Below are 22,772 nucleotides of genomic sequence, written 5' to 3'. Positions count from 1 at the left end.
TGTTCAAGCAAGTTTGTTAGATTTTTCAAAATTAGTTAAGTTACTACTTATGCATCCAGCTATCTATATAAACCAACGTCAGATTCAATGAGAAGCAAGTCATTCATTTTTATTTTTTTTGGATGTACATGCTAAGAATGACTTGAAATCTACCGTCATAGTAAGAAAAATTGAAATCCTTCATTCCAAATAAAAAATCAGAGGGAGAAGCAAAAGAATTCTCTACATGTTCCTTTCGTTGTATATTTTAAACGAATGACTTAAAAATTCCAACGACGCATATGCATGATTATTGAATGCTCACCTGGCCGACACAGAACTTGTAATGAATTTCATATCCTGAAAATTGAAAAGCAGAGATACAAGATCTTTTTTCTCTTTTGTTTTTGGGGTTTTGTAATCTGAATGAGCACTACAAATGAAGATAAAATACATTACTGACACATTGAAACCATGATTATGCAAATACACTAAGAAAAGAGAAAGGCAATTAGTAGTGTATAAACTAAGAATACAATAAATAGATGCACTGATTACTTCACAAATGTACACGGGGAACATGTGCTATCTTGTGCCAATCCTCCCCTCTTCGCTTCTTACACCGCTCTTTCAACACTGGGCAGCCTTTAATACTCAAAAATTCAAGTGAAGTTAAGTGCCGAACACCATCAGGCAAGGATCCCAAACCCTTGCAGTTATGAACTGACAATTTTCGAAGTGAAGATAAGCTTCCGAAATGCTGTTCTGGTAAACACTCCAGCTTATCACAGTCAAAGATGGTTAGATCAGACAAAGCAGTTAGTTTTGTGATGTCAGATGGCAGTTCCTTCAATTCACTGAAAGATAATATCTGCAGAGTTGCAAGAGAGGTCATGTTGTTCATCATTCCCTCTGGCAAGCACGGCACTCCACCTCTTTCAAGATGAAGTTCGTTAAGACCGTTGAGATTAGAGATTGACCGCAGTAGCTCATTCCTACAGTATTCCGAAACAGTAAGTTTTTTAACATGTGGAAGGCATGGCAATTGCAGATTAGGGCAGCCGACTATATACAGGTTAGAAAGAGAGGGGAACATGTTTGTTGTTTCCCATTTCAACAACCGCTCCACGTTTGGCAACCGGAACACATGAAACTCCTCCAAAGATGGGAATGGCTTTGCTTCAACACCGTCGTAACTTTTATCTTCATCAATGTACCGCACTTCATTCATGGACATTATCGCAAGCTTCTTCAGAAATGGAAGTTTGCCGATTGGAGGAAGTTGTCCGCAGTTACGACATCCGTCAAGTACCAAATAAACTAAATTGTTGAGAGTTGAATTGTTTCCCATCCAAGTTGGAAAACGTAATCCCTCGTAGTCAAATATTTGTAACTGCTTGAGATTTGAGTGAGGTTGGAGCGCTTCAAGTACATCTTCCACAGGAACTGACTTCTTTTTACCACTGTTTTTCCAGCGCAAATATAACACCTTGAGGTCTTCTTTACCCTTCAAATTGGCATCCTGAGCTTCAGATCTACTCCTAACATTTTCTAGGCCTTTGATGCTTAGTTCTCCTCCCAGATTCAAAGAATGTAACTCTGACAAATTATGCCCTTTCTTCGATTTCACAATGTATACACTTAGTGTTCTCAATTCACACAGTTTGTGGATGTCTGGACACATTTCAGATAGTGAATCACAACCCTCAAGGACTAGATGTCGGAGATTAAGCAAGCGAGTCAAGTGTTTTGGTAGACAACAGAGATTTTTAAACTTGATTAGTTTCAAGATTTCCAATTTACGCAAATTGTAAATGGAATCGGGGATAGTCTTTATATCCAGACCACGAAGTCCTAAATATCTCAATTGGGTGAAACTTCCGAGTGACGGAAATTTGGAAGGAATTATGCATAAAACTCGAAGAGAATTGTTTGATGGATGAAGATAAGATGTTGTCTCCCACCGATTGCACCAATTCAAATGATATAACGTCCGCAGAGATTTAACTTTCTCACATGCTCCCTTTTTGAATGGTGTTTTTTCACATCTTCCATCACAGTCGAAACCAATATGATGTATGTTTCTTGGCAAGTCAGTCAGGTTTGCTTTCTCCAAACACATACATTCTTTGTCTGCAATTGACTGAGCAAGATCGTGGACTAGATCATGCATTTTGAAACAAACATCACCTGAATTATCATCAATCTTTACATCTTGAAAAAATGACTTTTGGCACAATTCATCCCAACTCCTGTTGCCAACCTCCTCTACATTTTCCCGAGATGAAATAAACCCGTTGGCCATCCAAAGATGAATCAACTCTTGTTTATTGATTCTTGTATCTTTGGGGAATATGGCACAGAAAGCAAAGCACTGCTTCAATGTTGGTGTTAGGTGAAAATAGCTCAACCTCAATGCAGGCAAAATATGATTCTCATTAGGTAAACTCCATAGGCTACTTTCCTTAACCTCAAGCCATTCCTTCTTGGTATTTCTAGAGCGCATCAGACCTCCTAACGCTTTTGCCGCCAGAGGTGATCCCCCACACTTGCTCACTATCTCCTTGCCGATTTTTACAAGCTCTTCATCCTCCTCTTTGTCAGCTCTAAATGCACGCTGTTTGAACAATGACCAACAATCATCTTCAGATAGGCCCGACAAATCATGAGCTTGGTATGCACCCATGATTGTTGCAACCTCTTTATCACGACTGGACACCAAAACAGAGGCACCTTTGGATCCACAACACAAAACAGATTTCAACTGATCCCATTTGTCTTCGTTTAATCCCAGCTTCAAAAATTGTTTGTTTTCTATCCACACATCATCTAAAACCAACAAGAACTTTTTACCTTGGAGCAGCCCTTTCACTTTTTCTTCCATCACAGATAGCTCCAAAATTTCACACTTATCCTTTGTGATAGATTGTACAATGGAACATAAAATACTTGTGACATTGAAAGTCTCAGAAATACAAAGCCAAATCTTCAAGTTAAAATGGCTACTTACTTGTTCATCATTGTAGACCAACTGAGCAAGTGTTGTTTTCCCAAGACCACCTAAGCCAACAATGGCATAGACAGAAAGGAACTCGGAGTTTCGTGTCGGGCTAAGAAGAAACTCAAAAACCTTCTCTTTATCTGCATCTCGTCCAAATACTTGAGGACTGGCAATAGTTGAGCTGGTTTGGCGCCATTCAGCCACTTCAGTTGGCCTCTCCCTGACACCCTCCTTTAGAAGATACTTGTTCTTAGCTTCAGCAATTCGATCCAATTTCCATTTGACCGCATTCAGCTTGCGTCCAACCTTACAGCGAAACGCGATGTTGTCCGGTTTGAAAGAGGATAACCACCCATCTTGAGAAGATTCCATAGGCAACTGATCAAGGACGTCATCCAGTATGTACACAGCATCTTTAAGTTGTTGGAGCCAACACTTGATAGGGGGGTTTGACCATTGTTTCTCCTCAGCATCATCAAGAACAGCTTTGATCAGTCCTAAAGTGTCTGATAGGTCTTCAGTCTTTTTCTTGATTCCAGAGAAGGCTGAAAATTTTTCCTTGACCGAGGGGATCACCTTCTCCAGCAGAATTCCAAGCAAGAACTCAGACATTTTCAAAAATGCCACAAATGAAGAAAAAAACAATGAAAGGAAGACAAAGATTAGTGATTGGTTTTGTTTAATGAGTGCAGATGGCCGTAGGAAACAAATAAATTGTGAATAGGAACTGACTTGTAACGCAAAATGCTGTTGTGTTGAAAGAGAACTCCAAGAGAAGTAATGCAGTCAGTGTTGAAAGAAAACTCCAAGAAAAATGAGTGGACCATCTTTTCTAGTACCATTTGTTCATTCCACTATATTTGCTCTCAATTATTGTCTTGACGCAAAGTCAAAAGAAAGAAATTAGTCTCTGTGCTTGTCTTTTTGGGTTACTATAATTTACTGAAATCATTATGTCTCAAATCAATAATTTTCACCGTATATTGATAACATTTGGAGGTCCCACGCACTCAAATAGGCACAAGAACACTTCAATTATTGAACACTAGAGAATTGCAATTAAGTAACCCTTACGAGCTTTTGTTTGATACGGATTAACTAAAAATCAATAAGAATTGAACTTTTTTTAATGCTGAATTAGAATTACATTTTTAGAAAACAAATACAGTATGTTCTTCTTCGTAGGTTATATATCTGTAACAGTAAGACAGTAACCATAATCAGCATTCTTATGTTATTGTGAACTCTTTGACCCGCAATACATATAGTAGAAGTAAGTTTACGCAAATTGCATTATAATAAAAGGCCTAAGAAATAAGTATATGAAAATTTACGTTGATTAGCAACAAAAAGATGATCAATCTATAAAAATGGAAAAGAATAGACTAAAGAAGCTGGATTATTGTAGAATAGTTTCGCTCAAAGTAAGAATCACATCCTTGAGAAGCTCCATAAAATAATAAGCATCTTTTTTTCTCATATCCTTCACCCCATCAACACAACAAATATATGCAGTGATTACATTACTCGTTTTTTTTTTCTCTCTTTTTTCTTTTTTAAACTACAAGTATTTGGAGGCAATCAAGTATTAGAGATTCTATAAGAAATAAGACTCACGCAACAATATTGATTACTTTATAGTCAAAACTTGAACCGAAACCACGGATTAAAAAAGAGATATCGTCTTTCACTATAATCAAATCATGTGTTAGGTTCAAAATTATATCACTTGATGAACTCCTCCACTGAAAGATCAACAAACTAAACTTAGGTGGTGCGTTGAAACTTCTTAATTATCATTTTCAATCAATAACAATTGCCGTAAGAAATGAAAATAAGCTAATAATATTTTTAAACTGAAAAATATTTCTTATAAGTTAAGAAAAAGTTAATTATTTTGAAATTATAATAATTTTATTAATATACCACCAATCTAGTTAATAAGTATCAAATATTAAATAATAGAAATATCGTTTTGAACTAAATAATTTAATTTTGTTTTAATATCTAAATTTTGTTTAACATCAAGCACAAACTTTCAAAAATTTTAATTTATTAAAACGAATTTCCAATTATATATATCCCCTTCATTTCCTTGGAGTTGCTCACACTGCACTTATAATAGAAAAATGGCTAAATTAACTGTAGCAAAAAATTTGTTTCTTCTTCTTTTGGTTTTAGGTTCATCGTTACTTTATTAGTATCTTAACTTTTTTTTCCTTATTGGAATATGTAATCATTTTCATTTTGTATAATATAACCTAATGGCAGAGCTCTAAACAAAATTTTGGAAGCAGATAGAAGATATTATCAAAATGTTTTTTATATAGACCCCATTTAAGATAAGTTCGTCTAATCTCATCTCTTGACTCGGGTGATATTGCCAAATTTAAAGCCGTTTTTTAGGGTCTCGTTCCAATAAATTAAGGTCAAACTCATCAGATGTAACTTTTTAAACTTTTGAAGTTGTATCTCACTTTTTTCGTGATTCATTAAAGTAGAAATATTATATATTTAAATTATAATAAGCACTTCTATTCAATTAAATTTGTTTTTAACTCTGATCTCTTCACTAACACACCCTAAATTGAAGAATGACAATAAGAAATAAAATTGAAAGAATAAAGTTTGAACTTTAGAGAGCATGGCTATTCTCATATTCTTTACAATTATTTGTTAACTGAGTGCACAATTGATCCTTAATCCTTCAACCAAAAATTAAAAAGTAAATATTCTTAATGATGCGTTAGCATGGAATATGTCTAAATTTTTTATATATAAAATATGTGCGTGAAATAAATTTATTATATATTTTATTTGAATATGAAGTATCGTATTTAAATTAAATACTAAATAGTAGTCCTTGCATCTCTACTACTATCATAGAGCTACCGATGGGTTGAATTTCTTTCTTTGGTAGGATAAGAAAAATTAATCAAAATATCCCTAGCTTGTTGAAATTCCAAATTTAAAAGAAGTGATTCTCTTATATTGTTGATAAATCATAATGTCAATTTGCTAAAAGAAAAAGGGACAGTTCAACTGTGGACTCAGAATAAAAAATAAAAGAAATGATGAAATTAAAGAGAACATTTATATATTGCATTGCGGTGATTTAGATTTAATAAATTGATGATAATCCTCGAATTTCCGAAGCTACACTTGTAATTCCAAATAATTATTTCTGAAATCTTCAATAGAAAAACAAATTAGCATAAGATCAATGAAGGACACAAATTCAACACTACCAACAGCAATAATAGAAGGGAAAGTTTGACGAAAAGAACTACTAAAAGGGCCAATTTCAATTTCTATGATTTGATAATTTATGTTGGCCAAAATAATAGATACTCATTTTTTGTGCCGTAAGGAAAATAGAGGGTGCTAATGTCTAAAAGATAAATGAATATATAAGTTGAAATTGGATAATGGAAAAGTCTCGCACCAATCTCATACCATTAAAATCACTATTGATAGCTACAAATCACAAAAGTTGCTGTCCCATAACACTCCTCTCGGATAAAAGGCCATCGTGAAATTTAAAATCTACTGGCATATGAAAATTTAAAAGAGCAGTAGAAATGAAGATAAAATAGAACAAGATATTGAAACATTATGCAAACACACAACAAAATGAAAAAAAAAAAGAAAAGAAAGTAATGAATAAGCAGTGTATAAAGTAAGAATACAATAAATAGATACAATGACTACTTCAAATATACATGGGGAACATGTGCTATTTTGTGCCAATCCTCTCCTGTTCCTTCCTCACACAGCTTTTCCAACACTGGGCAGCTAGCAATCCTCAAAGATTGAAGTGCCAAACTATGACAGGCAATAATTGACAAATGGCGAAGTGAAGATAAGCCTTCCAAACCCTACTGGTAAACACTCCAACTTTTCACAGTCCCGGATAATTAGATCAGACAAAGCAGTGAGTTTTGTGATGTCAGATGGCAGTTCCTTTAATTCACTGCAAGAATCTATCTTCAGAGTTGCAAGGGAGGTCATGTTGTTCATTATTCCTTCTGGGAAACAAATGAAGAAAGGAAGACAAAGATGAGAGATTGGTTTTGCTTTGATGAGTGCAGATGGCTGAATTGTGAATAGCAAAATGCTGTTGGTGTTGGAAGTAAAATCCAAGTAAAGTCAGTGAAACCATCCTTTAATTTTTACCATTGATTCCGGAGCCTGCAATCATTGTCCTGGTGCTCAGAGGAGAGAAATTATTGTCCTTGTGTTGTTACTTTAATTTGTCTCAAATCAATCATTTCTTACAGTATATTGATATCTTTTTCTTTCGGAGTTCCTGTCTATAGCTGTTAATGTTAAAAAATAAAATGTGTAAATTCTAAAATAATTGGTTCGTCATGCAAATAAAATGCAATCAGTATTGAAAGAAAACTCTTTTAAGAAAAATTAGTGGACCATCCTTTCTACCATTTATTCATATGCTTTTATTCAATGAGATTCTTCATTCCATAATACTTAGCTTGCTCTTAATTATTGTCCTGGTGCACAGTCAAGAGAAAGAAATTATTGTCTCTGCTTGTCTTGTCGTGTTACTTTAATTAGTTACTCAAATTATTGTGTCTCAAATCAATAATTTTAGACAATTAAGTAACCCTCGTGAGCTTTTGTTTGATAAGGATCAACTAAAAATCAATAAGAATTGAACTTTTTTTAATGCTGAATTAGAATTAAATTTTAGAAAACAAATACAGTATGTTCTTCTTCGTAGGTTATATATCTGTAAGACAGTAACCATAATCAACATTCTTATGTTATTGTCAACTCTTTGACCCGCAATAGTAGAAATTACATTAAAAAATTGATGCACACATCTAGTTGATGCAAATTGCATTATAATAAAAGGCACTAAGAAACAAGCATATGAAAATTATTCACATATTAGGGTGAAACAAAAGTTTGAAATTGATGATAAATATTCACTTAAACAAGGAATAATAACCTTTATTATAACAAGATGTCTTAAAACTATATTCCCAGGTATACACCAAAGCCTTTTCAGAGTTCTGTACTTCTATATTTTCCTTCGTATAGAACTTGAATATTTTTCGAGGCTTTGTTTACTCTGATGAGCTCTAACTGTGAATTGAACTATTAAGTATTAAGCATCAAGAATAATATAGACAACTAGCGACTTAAAATAGAAAATTTGAAATTAAAAAAATCATTGTTTTAGAAGTCTTCTTTAGGAAACTGATTAGCATAAGATCAATCAAGGACACAAATTTAGCACTACCAGCATTGAAAGTTTCACAAAAAGGACTACTAAAAGGGTCAATTCCAATTTCTATGATTTGATCATTTTCTTTTTCTGAATGGCCAAAACAATACATTCTCATTTTATGTTATCATATGGAAAATAGAGGGTGCTAATGGCTAAAATATTTCATTTTGATAATTATATTGCTACTTACAGGTGAATACTAGCGAAAGTATAACTTAGAACACAAGTAAAAATGAATAAATAAACATTTGCAAACATTTTGGTAGAGATTAGATCATCTCTACTTCTATATTACTAATAAAGGAGTTGAGACCAAAAAAAAAAGAATAACCCATCTTTGGTTACGTTAATTTTGTCCTTTATGCCCTTCCACTAATATTGAGAAATAACTTTACTACTATTATGCAAAATACACAACATAAAGAAAAGAAAAAGAAATCAGTAAGCAGTGTATAAACTAAGGACACAAATATACATGAAGAACATGTGTTGTATCAGGAATAGAATCAAAAATGGTCTTTATATCTAGATCACAAAGTCCTAAATACCTCAAGTGGCATAAAACTTGGAAGATTTTGTGCATAAAACCCGAAGAAAGAAAGACAAAGATTAGAGATTGGTTTTGCTTTGACCAGTGAAGATGGCTGTAGGAAAGAAATTATTTGTAATGCAAAGTGCAGTCAGTGTTGAAAGAAAACTCCAACAGAAGTTAGTGGATCATCTTGTAATAATTTCTACCGCATATTCTTGTTCATATACTTTTATCCAAAGAGATACTTTAATTTGTCTCAAATCAATAATTTCCACACTATTGATGCCTTTTTTTTCTTTTGGAGATCCCTTCTATAGCCACAAGAACACTTCTATTATTGAATATTAGAATTGCAACTTGCAATGAGTAATAATCCTCATCAGCTTTTGTTTAACACGGATTATTAACTAAAAATCAATAAGAATTGAACTTTCTATGCTGAATTAGAATTGAATTTTAGTTCCATTTTATTCTATATATAGCTCGTGTAAGAAGTGCAAAATTAGATAAAGTTAATTTATACATAACTAATTTTAGGATCAAAATTATTGTATAGATAAATATATAGAACAATTAATTGATTAAAATGTGCATTTTAAGAACTTTAAACTATGTTAAAAAAATAAATGTAATATATCATTCGAATCTTACGTATATTTATAAACTATTTAAAGATTATAATATCTTTAAGTGATACAAAAGTTATAAAGTAAATTGTCAAATTGATCTCCAAAAAATTATTCATTCTCTAAATTAATTATCAGAAACATCGTCAAAACATGCATGGGATATGAAAGAACAAGCAACCTTAAAACCAAAAATACACGAGTGAAGAAAATGTTTACTAAAGTTATAAACTCATTTCACGGACAAAGTAATTTTAGAATTTAGTTGATATTTTGTTTCTTTATTCTATATCATGATGCACACGTATAAACTTTTTGTATGGTAAGAAAAATAAATCACAAAATTTTAGTTTAATAAATTAAGTTTGCAATGAATGATAAATCATAGATATAAAAATGCATGAGATATAAAAAGGACATTTTTAAAAGAGTTGTTTAAAAGATATATGTAAAGCCAGTTGGTTTAAAAGTTTTTTCTGGCGTGCTCTTCACAATGGTCTTTTAATATGGTGAAATTTGAACCTCGATTCTCAACAGTTACGTCACAATGTCTTAAATGTCCAAATTCTTCTGAATCGATGACTCACTGCTTGGCCTTTTGCTCTCAATCATGATAGGTATGGTGTTTGGTAAGGATCCAACCATCAGAAATGACCGAATATGACAACATATTTTGGAAATGGTGGGTGCATGTGAGTGGAAGGATGATAAGAGAAGAGTGAAAAAACAAAAAAATAGTAAATGCAGTCTTCACCTTCTGGCAAATCTAGAAAGTGCGTAAGACGAAGATCTTCGAAGATAAGAGCTTCTCTCCTTTTGAAGTTTTCTCCATAGCAGATAAAATAGAAAAAAAAATTGCTGCAAAAATATTACATTGATGAAGTAACTATTGAATTCTTAGTCTCTATTGTTTTAAAATAAGTAAGGTGGAAATGTCCTCTTTTGATTTTTTATTGTGCTGTCCAAAATTGGACTAACTCTATTTGTTACTTAATCTTTCAATTAATAATATTATATTCTACTTTTGAAAAAAAAAATCCTATACACAATAGAAGCTACTTCTCAAAGAAATAAGCATTTAATTATATTCAATTAAAAAAAAAACAGAATATTAGATTTTTTAATTATTCTCACTCGGGTAATTTGTTTTTCTAAAATTCACTTCCATTTATTATTTGTTGACTGAGTAGACAATTGATCCTTAATCCTTCGACCAAAAATTAGAAAGTAAATTTTCTTTCTCAAGCGTTAACATGTAATATGTCTAACTTTTTATATATTAAATTTGTGTAGGAACTAAATTTATTGTATATTTTATTTGAATACGACGTATCTTATTTAAATGAAAGTCCTCGCATCTCTGCTATTACCGAGCTACCGATGAATTGAACTTTTTTTGTTAGGACAAGAAAAAATAACCAGAACATCCCAACTTCTTGAAATTCCAGATTTAAAAAAAAAAGTGATTCTGTTGTATTAGTAATAAACCACAATATCATTTTGCATGAAGAAAAAAGGATGACTCAGTTGTAACTTCAAGGGACAGAATAATATGGACAATTAGCGAGTGATAATAATAGAAAATTTGAAATTAAAAAAAAATCATTATTTTTGAAGTCTTCCATAAAAAAACAAAGTAGCATAAGATCAATCAAGGACACAAATTCAACACTACCAACAGAAATAATGGTTAAGTGAAAGTTTCACGAAAAAATTACTAAAAGGGCCAACTTTAACTTCTCTAATTTGATAATTTATTTTCTTTTTCTGCATGGCCGAAATAATAGACACTCATTTTTTGTGGCTTAAGGAAAATAGAGGGTGCTAATGGCTAAAAGATCAATGAATATATAACTTGAAATTGGATAAAAGCCCATCGTCAAATTTAAAATCTACTGCCATGTGAAAAACTAAAATCCTTCATGCCGAGAAAAAAAAAAGACGAGGGAGAAGCAAAAGAATTTCATATCCTGCGGTATTTCAAAATTCAAACTAATGAGTTACAAATTCCAATAGAGAACTTGAAGTGAGTTTCATTTCCTGAAAATTGAAAAGCAAATACAATATTTTTTTTTTTGGGTTATGTAATTTGAAAGAGCGCTAGAAATGAAGATAAAATAGAATACAAGATACTGAAACCATGATTATGCAAACACACAACAAAATGAAAAGAAAAGAAAATAATGAATAAGCTGTGTATAAACTAAGATACAATAAACAGATACAATGATTACAGCAAACGTACATGGGGAACATGTGCTATCTTGTGCCAATCCTCCCCTGTTCCTTCCTTACACCGCTCTTTCAACATTCGGCAGACACCAATACTCAAATGTTCAAGTGAAGTTAAGTGCCGGACACCATCAGGCAAGGATCCCAAACTCTTACAGTTATGAATTGACAGTTCTCGAAGTGAAGATAAGCCTTCCCAACCCTGTTCTGGTAAACACTCCAGCTTATTACAATCCGAAATGTATAGATGAGACAAAGCAGTGAGTTTTGTGATGTCAGATGGCAGTTCCTTCAATTCTCTGAAAGAATGTATATGCAGAGTTGCAAGAGAGGTCATGTTGTCCCTCATTCCCTCTGGGAAGCACAACACTTGATCACTTCCATGAAGATAAAGGTTATTAAGACCGTTGAGATTAGAAATTGACTTCAGTTGCTCATTGCTACATTTCCAAACATCGAGTTTTTTAACACTTGGAAGGCATGGCAATTGCAGTTTAGGGCAGTTATTGATGTAGAGGTAAGAAAGAGAGAGCAACATGTGTGTTGTTTCCCGTTTCAACAACCGCTCCATGTTTGGCAATTCGTGGACCTCCAATTCCTCCAAAGATCGGAATAATGGGGTTGCTTCCACATTATCATAACTTTCATCTTCATCAATGTACTGCACATCATCCATGCCTGATACTACAAGCTTCTTCAGACATGGAAGTTTGCCTACTGGAGGTAAATGGCAGTTTTGACAATCGTAAAAGTGAAGAGAAATTAAATTGTTGGTTGCAGAATTGTTTCCCATCCAAGTTGGCCAATGTAATCCCTGATAGGCGTGTATCGTCAACTGCTTGAGTGTGGAGTGAGGTTGAAGCGCTTCAAGTACTTCTTTTGCTCCCACTACCGACTTCCTCCAACCACTATTGCTCCATGACAAAATCAATTCTCGAAGGTCTTGTTTACCCTTCAAGTTGGCATCTTCAGCTTCAGATATACTCCCAACATTTCCTAGGCCTTCGATGTTTAGCCTTCCTCCCAGATTCAAATCACGTAACTCCGTCAAACTATGCCCTTTCTCTGATTTCACAATGTATTCACTTAGTGTTCTCAGATCACGTAATTTGTGAGCGTCAGGAAACATACTAGATAGAGAATTACATGCTTTAATGATAAGATGTCGGAGATTTTGCATCTTAGTCAACTGTTTCGGTAGATCGTGAAGTCTCCACAAAGCTATTAGTTTCAGGATTTCCAGTTTACGCAAATTGCAAATACTAGGAGGCAAGCTCTTTATATTAGCCAAATCACAAAGTTCCAAATACCTCAAGCAAGTTAAACTCCCAAAAGATGGCAACTTACTACCAGATATACACAAAACCCGAAGACAATGATTTGTTGGAGTCGGTTGATCTATATTCAATTGATACAATGTTCTCAAGGATTCAACTTTCTCAAAGTCTCTCTTCTTGAATTGACTTCTATGTAAGTCAAAACCAATGTGATGGAGGTTTCTTGAAAAATCACCTAGGCTTTGTTTCTCCGACTCCAAGTATATACACTCTTTCTCTGAAACTGATTGAGCAAGATCATGGACTAAATCATGCATCTTGAAATAAATGTTACCAGAAGAATCATCACTCCTCACATATTGGAAGAATGATTTTTGGCACAATTCATTCCAAACCATGTCGCCAACCTCCTCCACCTCCAAATTTAGCCGTGATGAAATAAACCCATTAGCCATCCAAAGATGAATCAAATCCTGCTTCATGATTACTTTATCTTTGGGAAATATGGCACAAAAAGCAAAACACTGCTTTAGAGTTGGCGATAAACAAGAGTAGCTTAATCTCAAGACAGGCATAATATCATTCTCTTCTGGTAAACTCCAAAGATCACTTCTCTGAACTTCAACCCACTCTTTTTCAGTGCTTCTAGAATGCATCGCACCTCCTAATGCCAATGCTGCAAGAGGCGATCCTCCACATTTCTTGATGATCTCCTTGCCTATTGCAACAAGTTCTGAACTCTCTTCTCTGTCAGGTCCAAATGCACGGAGTTTAAACAACGACCAACAGTCATCATCAGATAGGCGGTCCAAATGATGAGGTTGGCATGTTCCCATAATTGTTGCAACATGCTTATCGCGAGTGGATACTACAATGGATGAGCCTTTAGATCCACAAGACAATACGGACCTTAACTTATCCCATTTGTCTTGGGTTAATCCCAGTTCCATTTCTTGGCTTCTTTTCCATACATCATCTACAACCAGTAAATACTTTTTAGTTTGAAGCAATTCTTTCACTTTTTCCTCCATTACTTCTAAATCCATTACCTCAGACTTATCCTTTTTGATAGCTTCTAAAATGGAACGCAAAATACTCTTGATAGTGAAATTCTCAGAAACACACACCCAAATCTTCAAATCAAAATTGTTACCTACTTCTGGATCGTTGTAAACCAGCTGGACAAGCGTTGTTTTCCCCATACCACCTAAGCCAACAATGGGATAGACGGAAAGGAACTCCGAGCTTCGCAATGGGCTAAGAAGAAACTCCACAACTTGCTTTTTATCTTCATCTCTCCCGTACACTTGAGGAACGGCGATAGTTGAGCTTGTTTGGCGCCATTCAGCTACTTCACTTGGCCTTTCCCTCGCACCTTCTCTCAGATCAAAGTTGCTTCTTGCTTGAGCAATTCGATCCAATCTCCCTATTATCTCATTCAATTTGTGCCCAAGCTGACACTGATGGATCATGTTCTTTGGATTCAAAGATGATAAGCACCCAAGTTGAGAGGATTCAGTAGGCAACTGATCAAGGATACCTTCCAGCACATACATTGCATCTTTAAGCTGCTGCAGCCACACCTTCAGAGGACGATTTGACCATTGTTTCTCCTCAGCATCATCAAGAACAGCTTTGATTAGTTCCAAAGTGCGTGATAGCTCTTCAGCCTTTTTCTTGATTCCAAAGAAGGCTGCAAATTCACTCAGGATCAAAGGGGTCAATTTCTCCACCACAACTCCAAGCAAGGCCTCAGCCATTTTCAGAAATGCAACAAACGAAGAAAGGGAGGCAAAAATCAGAGATTGGTTTTGCTTTGATGAGTGCAGATGGCTGTAGGAAACAAATGAATTGTGAATAGGAAATGACTTGTAATGTAAAATGGTGTCCGTGTTGAAAAAAAAACTCCAAGAAAAATTAGTGGACCATGTTTTCTACCATTTATTCAATGAGATAATTCATTATTCCACAATACTTGCTTTCAATAATTGTCCTGGTGTCCAGTCAAAAGAAAGAAACGATTATGTTTGTGCTTGTCTTTTTGGGTTACTTTAATTTACTGAAATTATTGTGTCTCAAATCAATAATTTCCACAGTATATTGATAACGTTTGGAGGTCCCACGCATCCTAACAGGGATAAGAACACTTCAATTATTGAACACTAGAGAATTGCAATTAAGTAATCTTCACGAGCTTTTCTTAATGCTGAATTAGAATTAAATTTTAGAAAAAAAAAATTGGAAAGTTTAATCATTTATTCCAATTTGGATGTTCTTCTTTATTGTCTGAACAATTTGTTGGGAAAAGAGAACACGAATTTTCAGGAGTGACATCCATTTCTGTGTAAGGAGATTATAAATATATTTTCATGTATGCACCAACTTTACTAAACACTTCAACCTATATGCAGTTATCGAGTATAGTTATAGGTATCATTTTATGTCTGTCATGTTTTTTTGGCATTGTCTGAAATTTTATAGAAGATTTCTCATCCCTAACTGCATGTTTGTATTTTAATTAGATAAACTATATTCCCAGGTATACACCAAAGTTTTCTTCGTATAAAACTTGAACATTTTTGGAGACCTAGTTTACTCTGATGAGCTCTAACTGTGAATTGAACCGGGAAGCATCAAGAATAATATGGACAATTAGCAACGTATAATAAAAATTTTGAAATTTAAAAAATCATTGTTTTAGAAGTTTTCCTTAGAAAACCAATTAACATAAGATCAATCAAGGACACAAATTTTTAGCACTACCAACAAAAATGCTGGTAAGTGATAATTTCACAAAAAGGACTACTAAAAGGGACAAATCTATTATTCCATCATTTTCTTTTTCTGCATGGCCAAAACAATACATTCTCATTTTATGTTATCATATGGAAATAGAGGGTGCTAATGGCTAAAATATTTCATTTTGATAATCATATTGCTACTTACAGTTCAATACTAACAAAAGTATAACTTAGAACACACAAATAAAAAATGAATAAATAATCATTTGTAAACATTTTGGTAGAGATTAGATCATCTCTACTTTTATATTACTAATAAAGGAGTTGAGACAAAAAAAAAAAAAAGAACTCATCTTTGGATACATTTATTTTCTCCATTATGCCCTTCTACTAATATTGAGAAATAACTTGACTATTATGTAAATACACAACATAAAAAAAGAAAAAGAAATCAGTAAGCAGTGTATAAACTAAGGACACAAATATACATGGGGAATATGTGTATATCAGGAATAGAATCAGGAATGGTCTTTATATTTAGATCACAAAGTCCTAAATACCTCAACGGCATAAAACTTGGAAGATTTTGTGCATAAAATTCGAAGAAAGAAAGACAAAGATTAGAGATTGGTTTTGCTTTGACCAGTGAAGATGGCTGTAGGAAAGGAATTATTTGTAAATTGTAATGCAAAGTGCAGTGCAGCCAGTGTTAAAAGAAAGGAAAAGTCTAACAAAAGTTAGTAGATCATCTTTTAATTTCTACCATTTATTCTTGTACGTAAACTTTTTGTACGGTAAGAAAAATAAATGACAAAAATTTAGTTCAAGAAACTAAGTTTGCAATGAATGATAAATCATAGACATATAAATGCATGAGATATGAAAAGGACATTTTTAAAAGAGTTGTTTAAAAGATATGAAAAGGTTAAAGCATAATATGTATTTAATATTATTGAAAATTTTAAAATCTTACTTTTTAAATAAAAACTCTCATTTTACTATTTTTAAAAAGTGCTCTTAAATAGTATATTAGCAAAATCCTTCTTTTTTTTTTACTGTGCAGACTAATAAATATTAAAAAGACTAATCATCAGAATTTTACTATTTAATACTAACCTTTTATAAATACCAAGCGGGACAAATTCATTGTTATAACCTTTCATAACTATTAGGTTGTGGTTGTTGAACATAACAAATTGCATAGCTTCGTTAATTACCCTTTCATAGATACTAATTGATACATACTTTCATAACCTTTCATAAATGCCAAGTTTTATAATTCTTTCATTCTTAATAAATGACTGACTATTTAATAAAGTGAGACATTGAAAATTTTTTACACTGTTTTCATCGAATATTTCTTAGCACTAAATTAATAATATTGGAGTTTTCACTATTTTCAAATTCTTTTAATTTAGACATAAAATAAATGACTCTCCACTTATATATATACAGTAGCCCTTTCACTTATTGTATTTGCAAGCACGAAAGATAACAAGAATAAGAAACTGACGCAAACTTGTTAGAAACATGGCCAACTTTTATTTGGGAAACATTATTTTCTTACTCGTGCTTCTGGTTTCAGGTTCATTATTTCTCCATTTCTCAATTATTTAAACACCCCCCCCCCCCTTTCCCCTTTTTTTATCTCTTTTGAGTGTATGTATTTGAAATGCTAGAAATTTAAAAAGGATATTTTTTTTTCTTTCTATTTTCAAATAAATAAATATAGTAGTAAGCAGAAGAAAGTAATACCAATGAGTTATAATTCAAATGGCATAGTCTTTTCATACTCACTTAAGAAGCTGCGAGTTTAAATCTTTTTATTTTTGGTAAAAAAAAAGTTAGAAGAAAATACTGAAAAATTATAAAAAAAAATCTAAACTAAAGGCGTGTCACTTTTTCAAATAATCATTATTCTATCTTCTCTTTGTCAAAATCTTAAGAATAGAAATAAAAATGAAATTAATAAGGATGTAGGCAACATATTTTTTAGAGAGTATACGTTAAAATTATAAATTAAAAAAATAAAATTTATATAAATAAAATTTAAGTTCTCAACATATTTATTATATATATGAAAAAGTTTTAATTTTTATTAATAATAATTCTAATATATATATTTTAAAATTACATGTTAGTTAAACCCAATTAAAAGAAATGCTTTGCCGTTTAAAAGAAAAAAATGAAAGAATTGAAGATTATATATTTTATATTATTTTCAGAATTAATATGTCACATTAGCAAATTTTGATATCGTTAGAAATAAAAGTGATAAAAAAACTAACATGACTAAGTTAAAATATTTAAAAGACGAATTCGAAAACTAATTTAAAAAGCAGATGATCTTTTAATTTAAAATTAATTTGACCATTTACTTTACTCAATGTAACACACACCACAAGAGAAAGATATTTTAATTTTAAATTACAGGTTTAATTCTAACCTTGATATTTGATTTCTTCAATTCATTTAATTCCAATTTTGGAGTTTCCAACAGACCCAAATTAAACATTATATTTTCATTTTTACGTTCTATAATCTATAGTGTACTACACACTAGAATATAACTTTTTTTATTAGATAAATTCAAAATAATATGTAATCTTTCAATAATTAATTAGCTTGGTTAAAGATTATATTATATATATTTTTTGTAGTTGTGTGGAAGGCAAGCGCAGTGAATACTGATACCGATGTATGTAAAGATAATATTTCGTATGATGACGAAGATTGCAAAAAAGGTTTATATCTGAGTTGTAGCGAGAGATGCAGAGAAAAATATGGTCGCAAATATATTACAGGACAGTGCGTTAGACGATTTTGGGGATCAGAGATTTGTCAATGCTTGTATAAATGTCCTCCAAAAAAACCTTTCTTTCAAAGATTTAAGGATAAAATGAAGAAAAAACCTCCCCTTCATAAACCGAGGGAGATTGAAAAACAAAAACCTATTGAAGGAGAACATAAACAACCTATTGAAGGAGAACATAAACAACCTAAAGAAGGAGAACATCAAAAACCTACTGAAGGAGAACATAAACAACCTAGTGAAGGAGAACATCAAAAACCTACTGAAGGTGAAGGAGAACATCAAAAACCTAGTGATAATTAATAAGGATTTGGCTAACACACTTTTTTAGAAAAGAAATAAAAATTATATAAATAAAATTTAAATTCTCAATATATTATTATATGTTGGAATTCAGTAATAATGCCTAAGACTACTTATTATGAAGTGCAGAAGTATGAGACTATTAATTATACAATTATTTTCCGAAATTCAAGCACACTTAAAGTTATTAATAAATAAAGAAGGGTGATGAGGATGAGGATGAGAAGTTTTGAGATTCAATGGTCCAGAAATTTTTTTTTATAGTAGTCACCTTTTAATAATTATATTTCAAAATTTAAAGTTAATTGTGATGCTAGCATTGTTAGTGTTGCAAGTGTGAGGAGTGTTGAAGTTAATCCCACATCAAAAAAAACAAGGAAGAGTGAGGAATTTATAAGATGAGAGACTCATTAACTTAACACTTTAAAGTTTTGAGTTGGATGTGGTGTCTTCTCATCTTATGTTCTCTCACTTGATTCCTTCCCAAAATCTCCTCAATTGTAATGAAAATATCTCTATCTAATATAAATATTGGAATGAATTATTATCCCAATAAATTAAGTTAGTCCAATATATATATGTGTATATAATATCAATTATTTATACATATTGAAATACAAGATATATATTAAAAATAAATAAACTATACATGTATTCATAGTATTATAGTTTTATAATTCTTGCGTGATATCTAAACAAATATTATATATTCATCATAAATACTAAATTTAATTTGGCATAATAAAAAGTTCATTAGAAAAAAAATTAAAGATGAATAATTAGCAAAATATTCTACCATATATTAACTATTGAGTGTTAACTAATTCAACTAGCTCTATCTTCTCATAACCTCTATCATAATCTCTGCTTTCTGACTTTCTTTCTTTATTTATTTGTTGGCTCTTTAGACACACTTTTATGCTCTCTACTCTTTGGTTCTTCTAACTTCTTCTCAATTTCTTTCCTGTTGAATCTATCTTCATCCTTGCTGAGAAGCATCTTTACATTAGCTATATTCAGTTTGCTTCGAAACTCCAAAAAACTCTTAGTAGTTAAAGCTTTAGTTAAAACATCAGCAACTTGTATTGATTCTGGCACATGACTCACCCGAACTTCCTTATTTTAGTTACATAATTCTTTTCATTAGAAAAAATAACTTATGTTTGAATAAAAATCTAAAAGTATCCCGCCTTGTGCATGCAGTGACTCATTGGCCAGCGGCAAACCCTTAAATGGAGCTCAGTACCGCGGCGGATTAGTCCTTAGCCTGCCGGACTGGGAGATACCGTAGAAAACAAAAAAAAAAAAAATCTAAAAATATTTTTGTCTTCAAAAAAGATAATCTAAATAATATATAGGCGATCATGCTCCCAACAATTTTCATAAAAGAAATCTAAATGGATATAGTTTTTTCTTTTGTCTACAGTATTTTTTTAATTGGTCAATGACTAATTTATTGCAGATCTTAGCTTCATTTTAAAAATTTATCATTAGTCAATGAGTTGCTGCATACACAAAGTAGAATTTGAACCCCAATATTTATTTAAGCGGACGAATGAGCTGATTACTCGACCAACTCAAATCGATTAAATTATATTCACATAAAATATCATAAAACAAGTATATACATATATACATGATATGTTTACACGTATGTACGTATATGATATATTTATTTAGTAGTATATTATAACTGTTAGAATATATTAGTATCAATTAGTATTTATTATAATTATTTAAAATATATTCTAACAATAATTATAATTTATGAGAATAAATTCCGTTGCTATTTGTAATATTCATTCAAAAGGTCCAAGCTTAAAAAAATAATAATAAAATCTGAAATAATACTTATTTAGGTAAAAAACAGAAAAAAACATGTTATTAAAATATGAAATTCATCATGAATAATTGAACATTGATCAACAAATTAAATTTAACACAATACACCATAGGCCATTTTAAAAAAAAAAAAATCTGATAAAAATGGTGATTTTTCAGTATTTACAGTAGTTTAAATTGTCATTATTACTAAAAACGGTGGTTTACAAAGCAACATAATTTTGGGTGTCATTCTAATTATTATGAAAGTTTTAAAAAATCGACACAATTTTTTGGGTTAAAACGACAGTTTTTTTATAGATTAAAACGGCGGTTCAAATTACCATTATTTTCAAATAAAATGACTTTTTTGATTGGTTAAAATAACATTTATGAACCATTTTTACCCTAATATAGTGGTGTTTTGGTTGGTTAAAACAGCGTTTAAAACTGTTGTTTTTACTGGATTAAAACAACAATTTTTGTTAGTTAAAACAATATTTTTGAATCATCATTTTTACTCTGATAATGACATTTTTAACGGATTAAAAGGACATTTTATGTTATTTAAAATGATAAATTACATACTGCTATTTTTACTAAATAAAAATGACATTTTTTTATCATTTAAAAAGACCGTCTTTACCATCGTTTTTATCGCGATAAACAAATAATTCTTTTATTAAAATTTTACAATAATAAAAAATCAATATCCATAAACAAAATATTACATAAACAAAATATTAAATATAATATATAATTTTTTAGTATTAAAAATAAAAAATAATAACCTCTATATAAATAAAGTATCTAATATAAACATGATTTTTTTTAATTATACTCAGACTTTTATCTTTCTTTTCGCATACATTTTTTTTTTATTCTAATTTCAACAAAACATTACAGTACAATAAAAAAAGAAAGAAAAATTATAATTTTTTCTGCCACGGCGGGGATGTAATATATATAATTTGGTCTAAGTGAATTTATATGATAGAAGATGCTTGCCGGGATTCTTTCTTCCACTCCACCAAACGTTGAAGAAGTTAGAGGAGACGTCATCGAAGAAGATTACTGCGGGAGGAGATGTTGCCCAAAGAGGTCGTCGGAGGAGATGTCACTGGAAAAAATTGTCATCAGAAAATAAAAGAGGATCCGAGATCATCGCAGGGATAGCAACTATAGAAAAACAACTTCGATAATAGAAAGGAAAAGTTTAGGGGACTAGCAGTTTTGTTGAATTTTGGCCAGCATGTAACCAGCAGAGGAATGTGAGCCATTGGATGAAATCTCACACCAATCTCACACCATCAAATCATCATTGATGACTAATTGATGGCTAACAATCACAAAAATTGCTGACCCCCTAACATTGCTCTAATAGAAAAGCGACTATGAGAAAAAAAGTGCGTGTGTGGTTTGGAACTTTCAAATCCGTTAAAGAGGCAACGGCGGTAGAGAGTGAAAATAGTAGTAACGGATACAGAAGAATGACGAGGGAGAGATAGAAGGAAGATCAATCGAGCGAGCCGTCATATGTATATGCATAGTGTTTCAATTAGAAAATTTAATTTTTTTCTTTATATATATGTGATAATGACGGTTTAAAATTGTCATAATCACTAAAATTGTCATTAAATATAAAATTATTTACATACAGTAGTAACAAAAAATACCATAATATCTAAATATTATGACGGTTCTTTAAAATTGTCATAATATAAATGCTATTTTATTTTATTTTTTTCCGTAACTGCGGTAACAAGAGTATTAAGAGAAACGATGAGTTCTTAAAGGAGGGAAATTCCTTAATAATTTTACAATTTTAGGTTTTTTTTTTTGGGTAATTCTTCCTTTGGCTTCTATCAATTATATTTCGTTGGTCAATCTTATTGATTACTGTAAACTATATGTCAGCATGCATAGGTGCATAAACAATGGGGATACTCAATGCAAACTCCAACGGCATAAGGATCATGCTTGCGATTGCATTCCTTTTGACAATTTTTTTTGTTGCAATTAAAATAATCAGCCCACATTTCATTACACAACTTTACAGCTTCAGTCACATGACTTGTCATCAACACAACTGCAAAATATGTATATATTAACAAAAAGTTAAAATAAAGCATATTTTATGATCTATATTTCTATACAACATTAAGCTTTCAATAGATTTAAATGAGGACAAGAT

At 31.7% G+C, this 22,772-nt stretch overlaps 3 protein-coding genes across 3 annotated transcripts; 1 reads left to right on the top strand and 2 right to left on the bottom strand.

Moving 5' to 3' along the window:
- Positions 1–397: 397 nt before the first annotated feature.
- LOC130951115 (putative disease resistance protein RGA4) lies at positions 398–3,776 on the bottom strand. Its single transcript, XM_057879732.1, has one exon. It carries the CDS (start codon positions 3,590–3,592, stop codon positions 539–541), a length of 3,054 nt encoding a protein of 1,017 aa, XP_057735715.1. The 5' UTR covers positions 3,593–3,776; the 3' UTR covers positions 398–538.
- Positions 3,777–11,622: 7,846 nt separating this feature from the next.
- On the bottom strand, positions 11,623–14,661 carry LOC130948366 (putative disease resistance protein RGA4). Its single transcript, XM_057877084.1, has one exon. It carries the CDS (start codon positions 14,659–14,661, stop codon positions 11,623–11,625), a length of 3,039 nt encoding a protein of 1,012 aa, XP_057733067.1.
- Positions 14,662–17,107: 2,446 nt separating this feature from the next.
- LOC130951804 (uncharacterized) lies at positions 17,108–19,295 on the top strand. The gene is made up of 2 exons (XM_057880541.1): positions 17,108–17,227; positions 18,303–19,295. Exons 1-2 carry the CDS (start codon positions 17,173–17,175, stop codon positions 18,755–18,757), a joined length of 510 nt encoding a protein of 169 aa, XP_057736524.1. The 5' UTR covers positions 17,108–17,172; the 3' UTR covers positions 18,758–19,295.
- The last annotated feature ends 3,477 nt before the right edge of the window (positions 19,296–22,772 follow it).

This window comes from Arachis stenosperma, chromosome 9 (genome assembly GCF_014773155.1).
Source record: "Arachis stenosperma cultivar V10309 chromosome 9, arast.V10309.gnm1.PFL2, whole genome shotgun sequence".
In the NCBI taxonomy this organism is placed as follows: domain Eukaryota; kingdom Viridiplantae; phylum Streptophyta; class Magnoliopsida; order Fabales; family Fabaceae; genus Arachis; species Arachis stenosperma.
This window is presented reverse-complemented; position numbering and strand designations above follow the sequence as displayed.

What these genes read in the sequence shown, in the direction of transcription:
- LOC130948366 (XM_057877084.1), bottom strand. Translation starts at nt 14,661, where the DNA reads ATGGCTGAGGCCTTGCTTGGAGTTGTGGTGGAGAAATTGACCCCTTTG.
- LOC130951115 (XM_057879732.1), bottom strand. Translation starts at nt 3,592, where the DNA reads ATGTCTGAGTTCTTGCTTGGAATTCTGCTGGAGAAGGTGATCCCCTCG.
- LOC130951804 (XM_057880541.1), top strand. Translation starts at nt 17,173, where the DNA reads ATGGCCAACTTTTATTTGGGAAACATTATTTTCTTACTCGTGCTTCTG. An exon ending in ACTCGTGCTTCTGGTTTCAG is followed by an intron (nt 17,228 to 18,302) that starts GTTCATTATTTC and finishes TATTTTTTGTAG; the next exon opens with TTGTGTGGAAGGCAAGCGCA.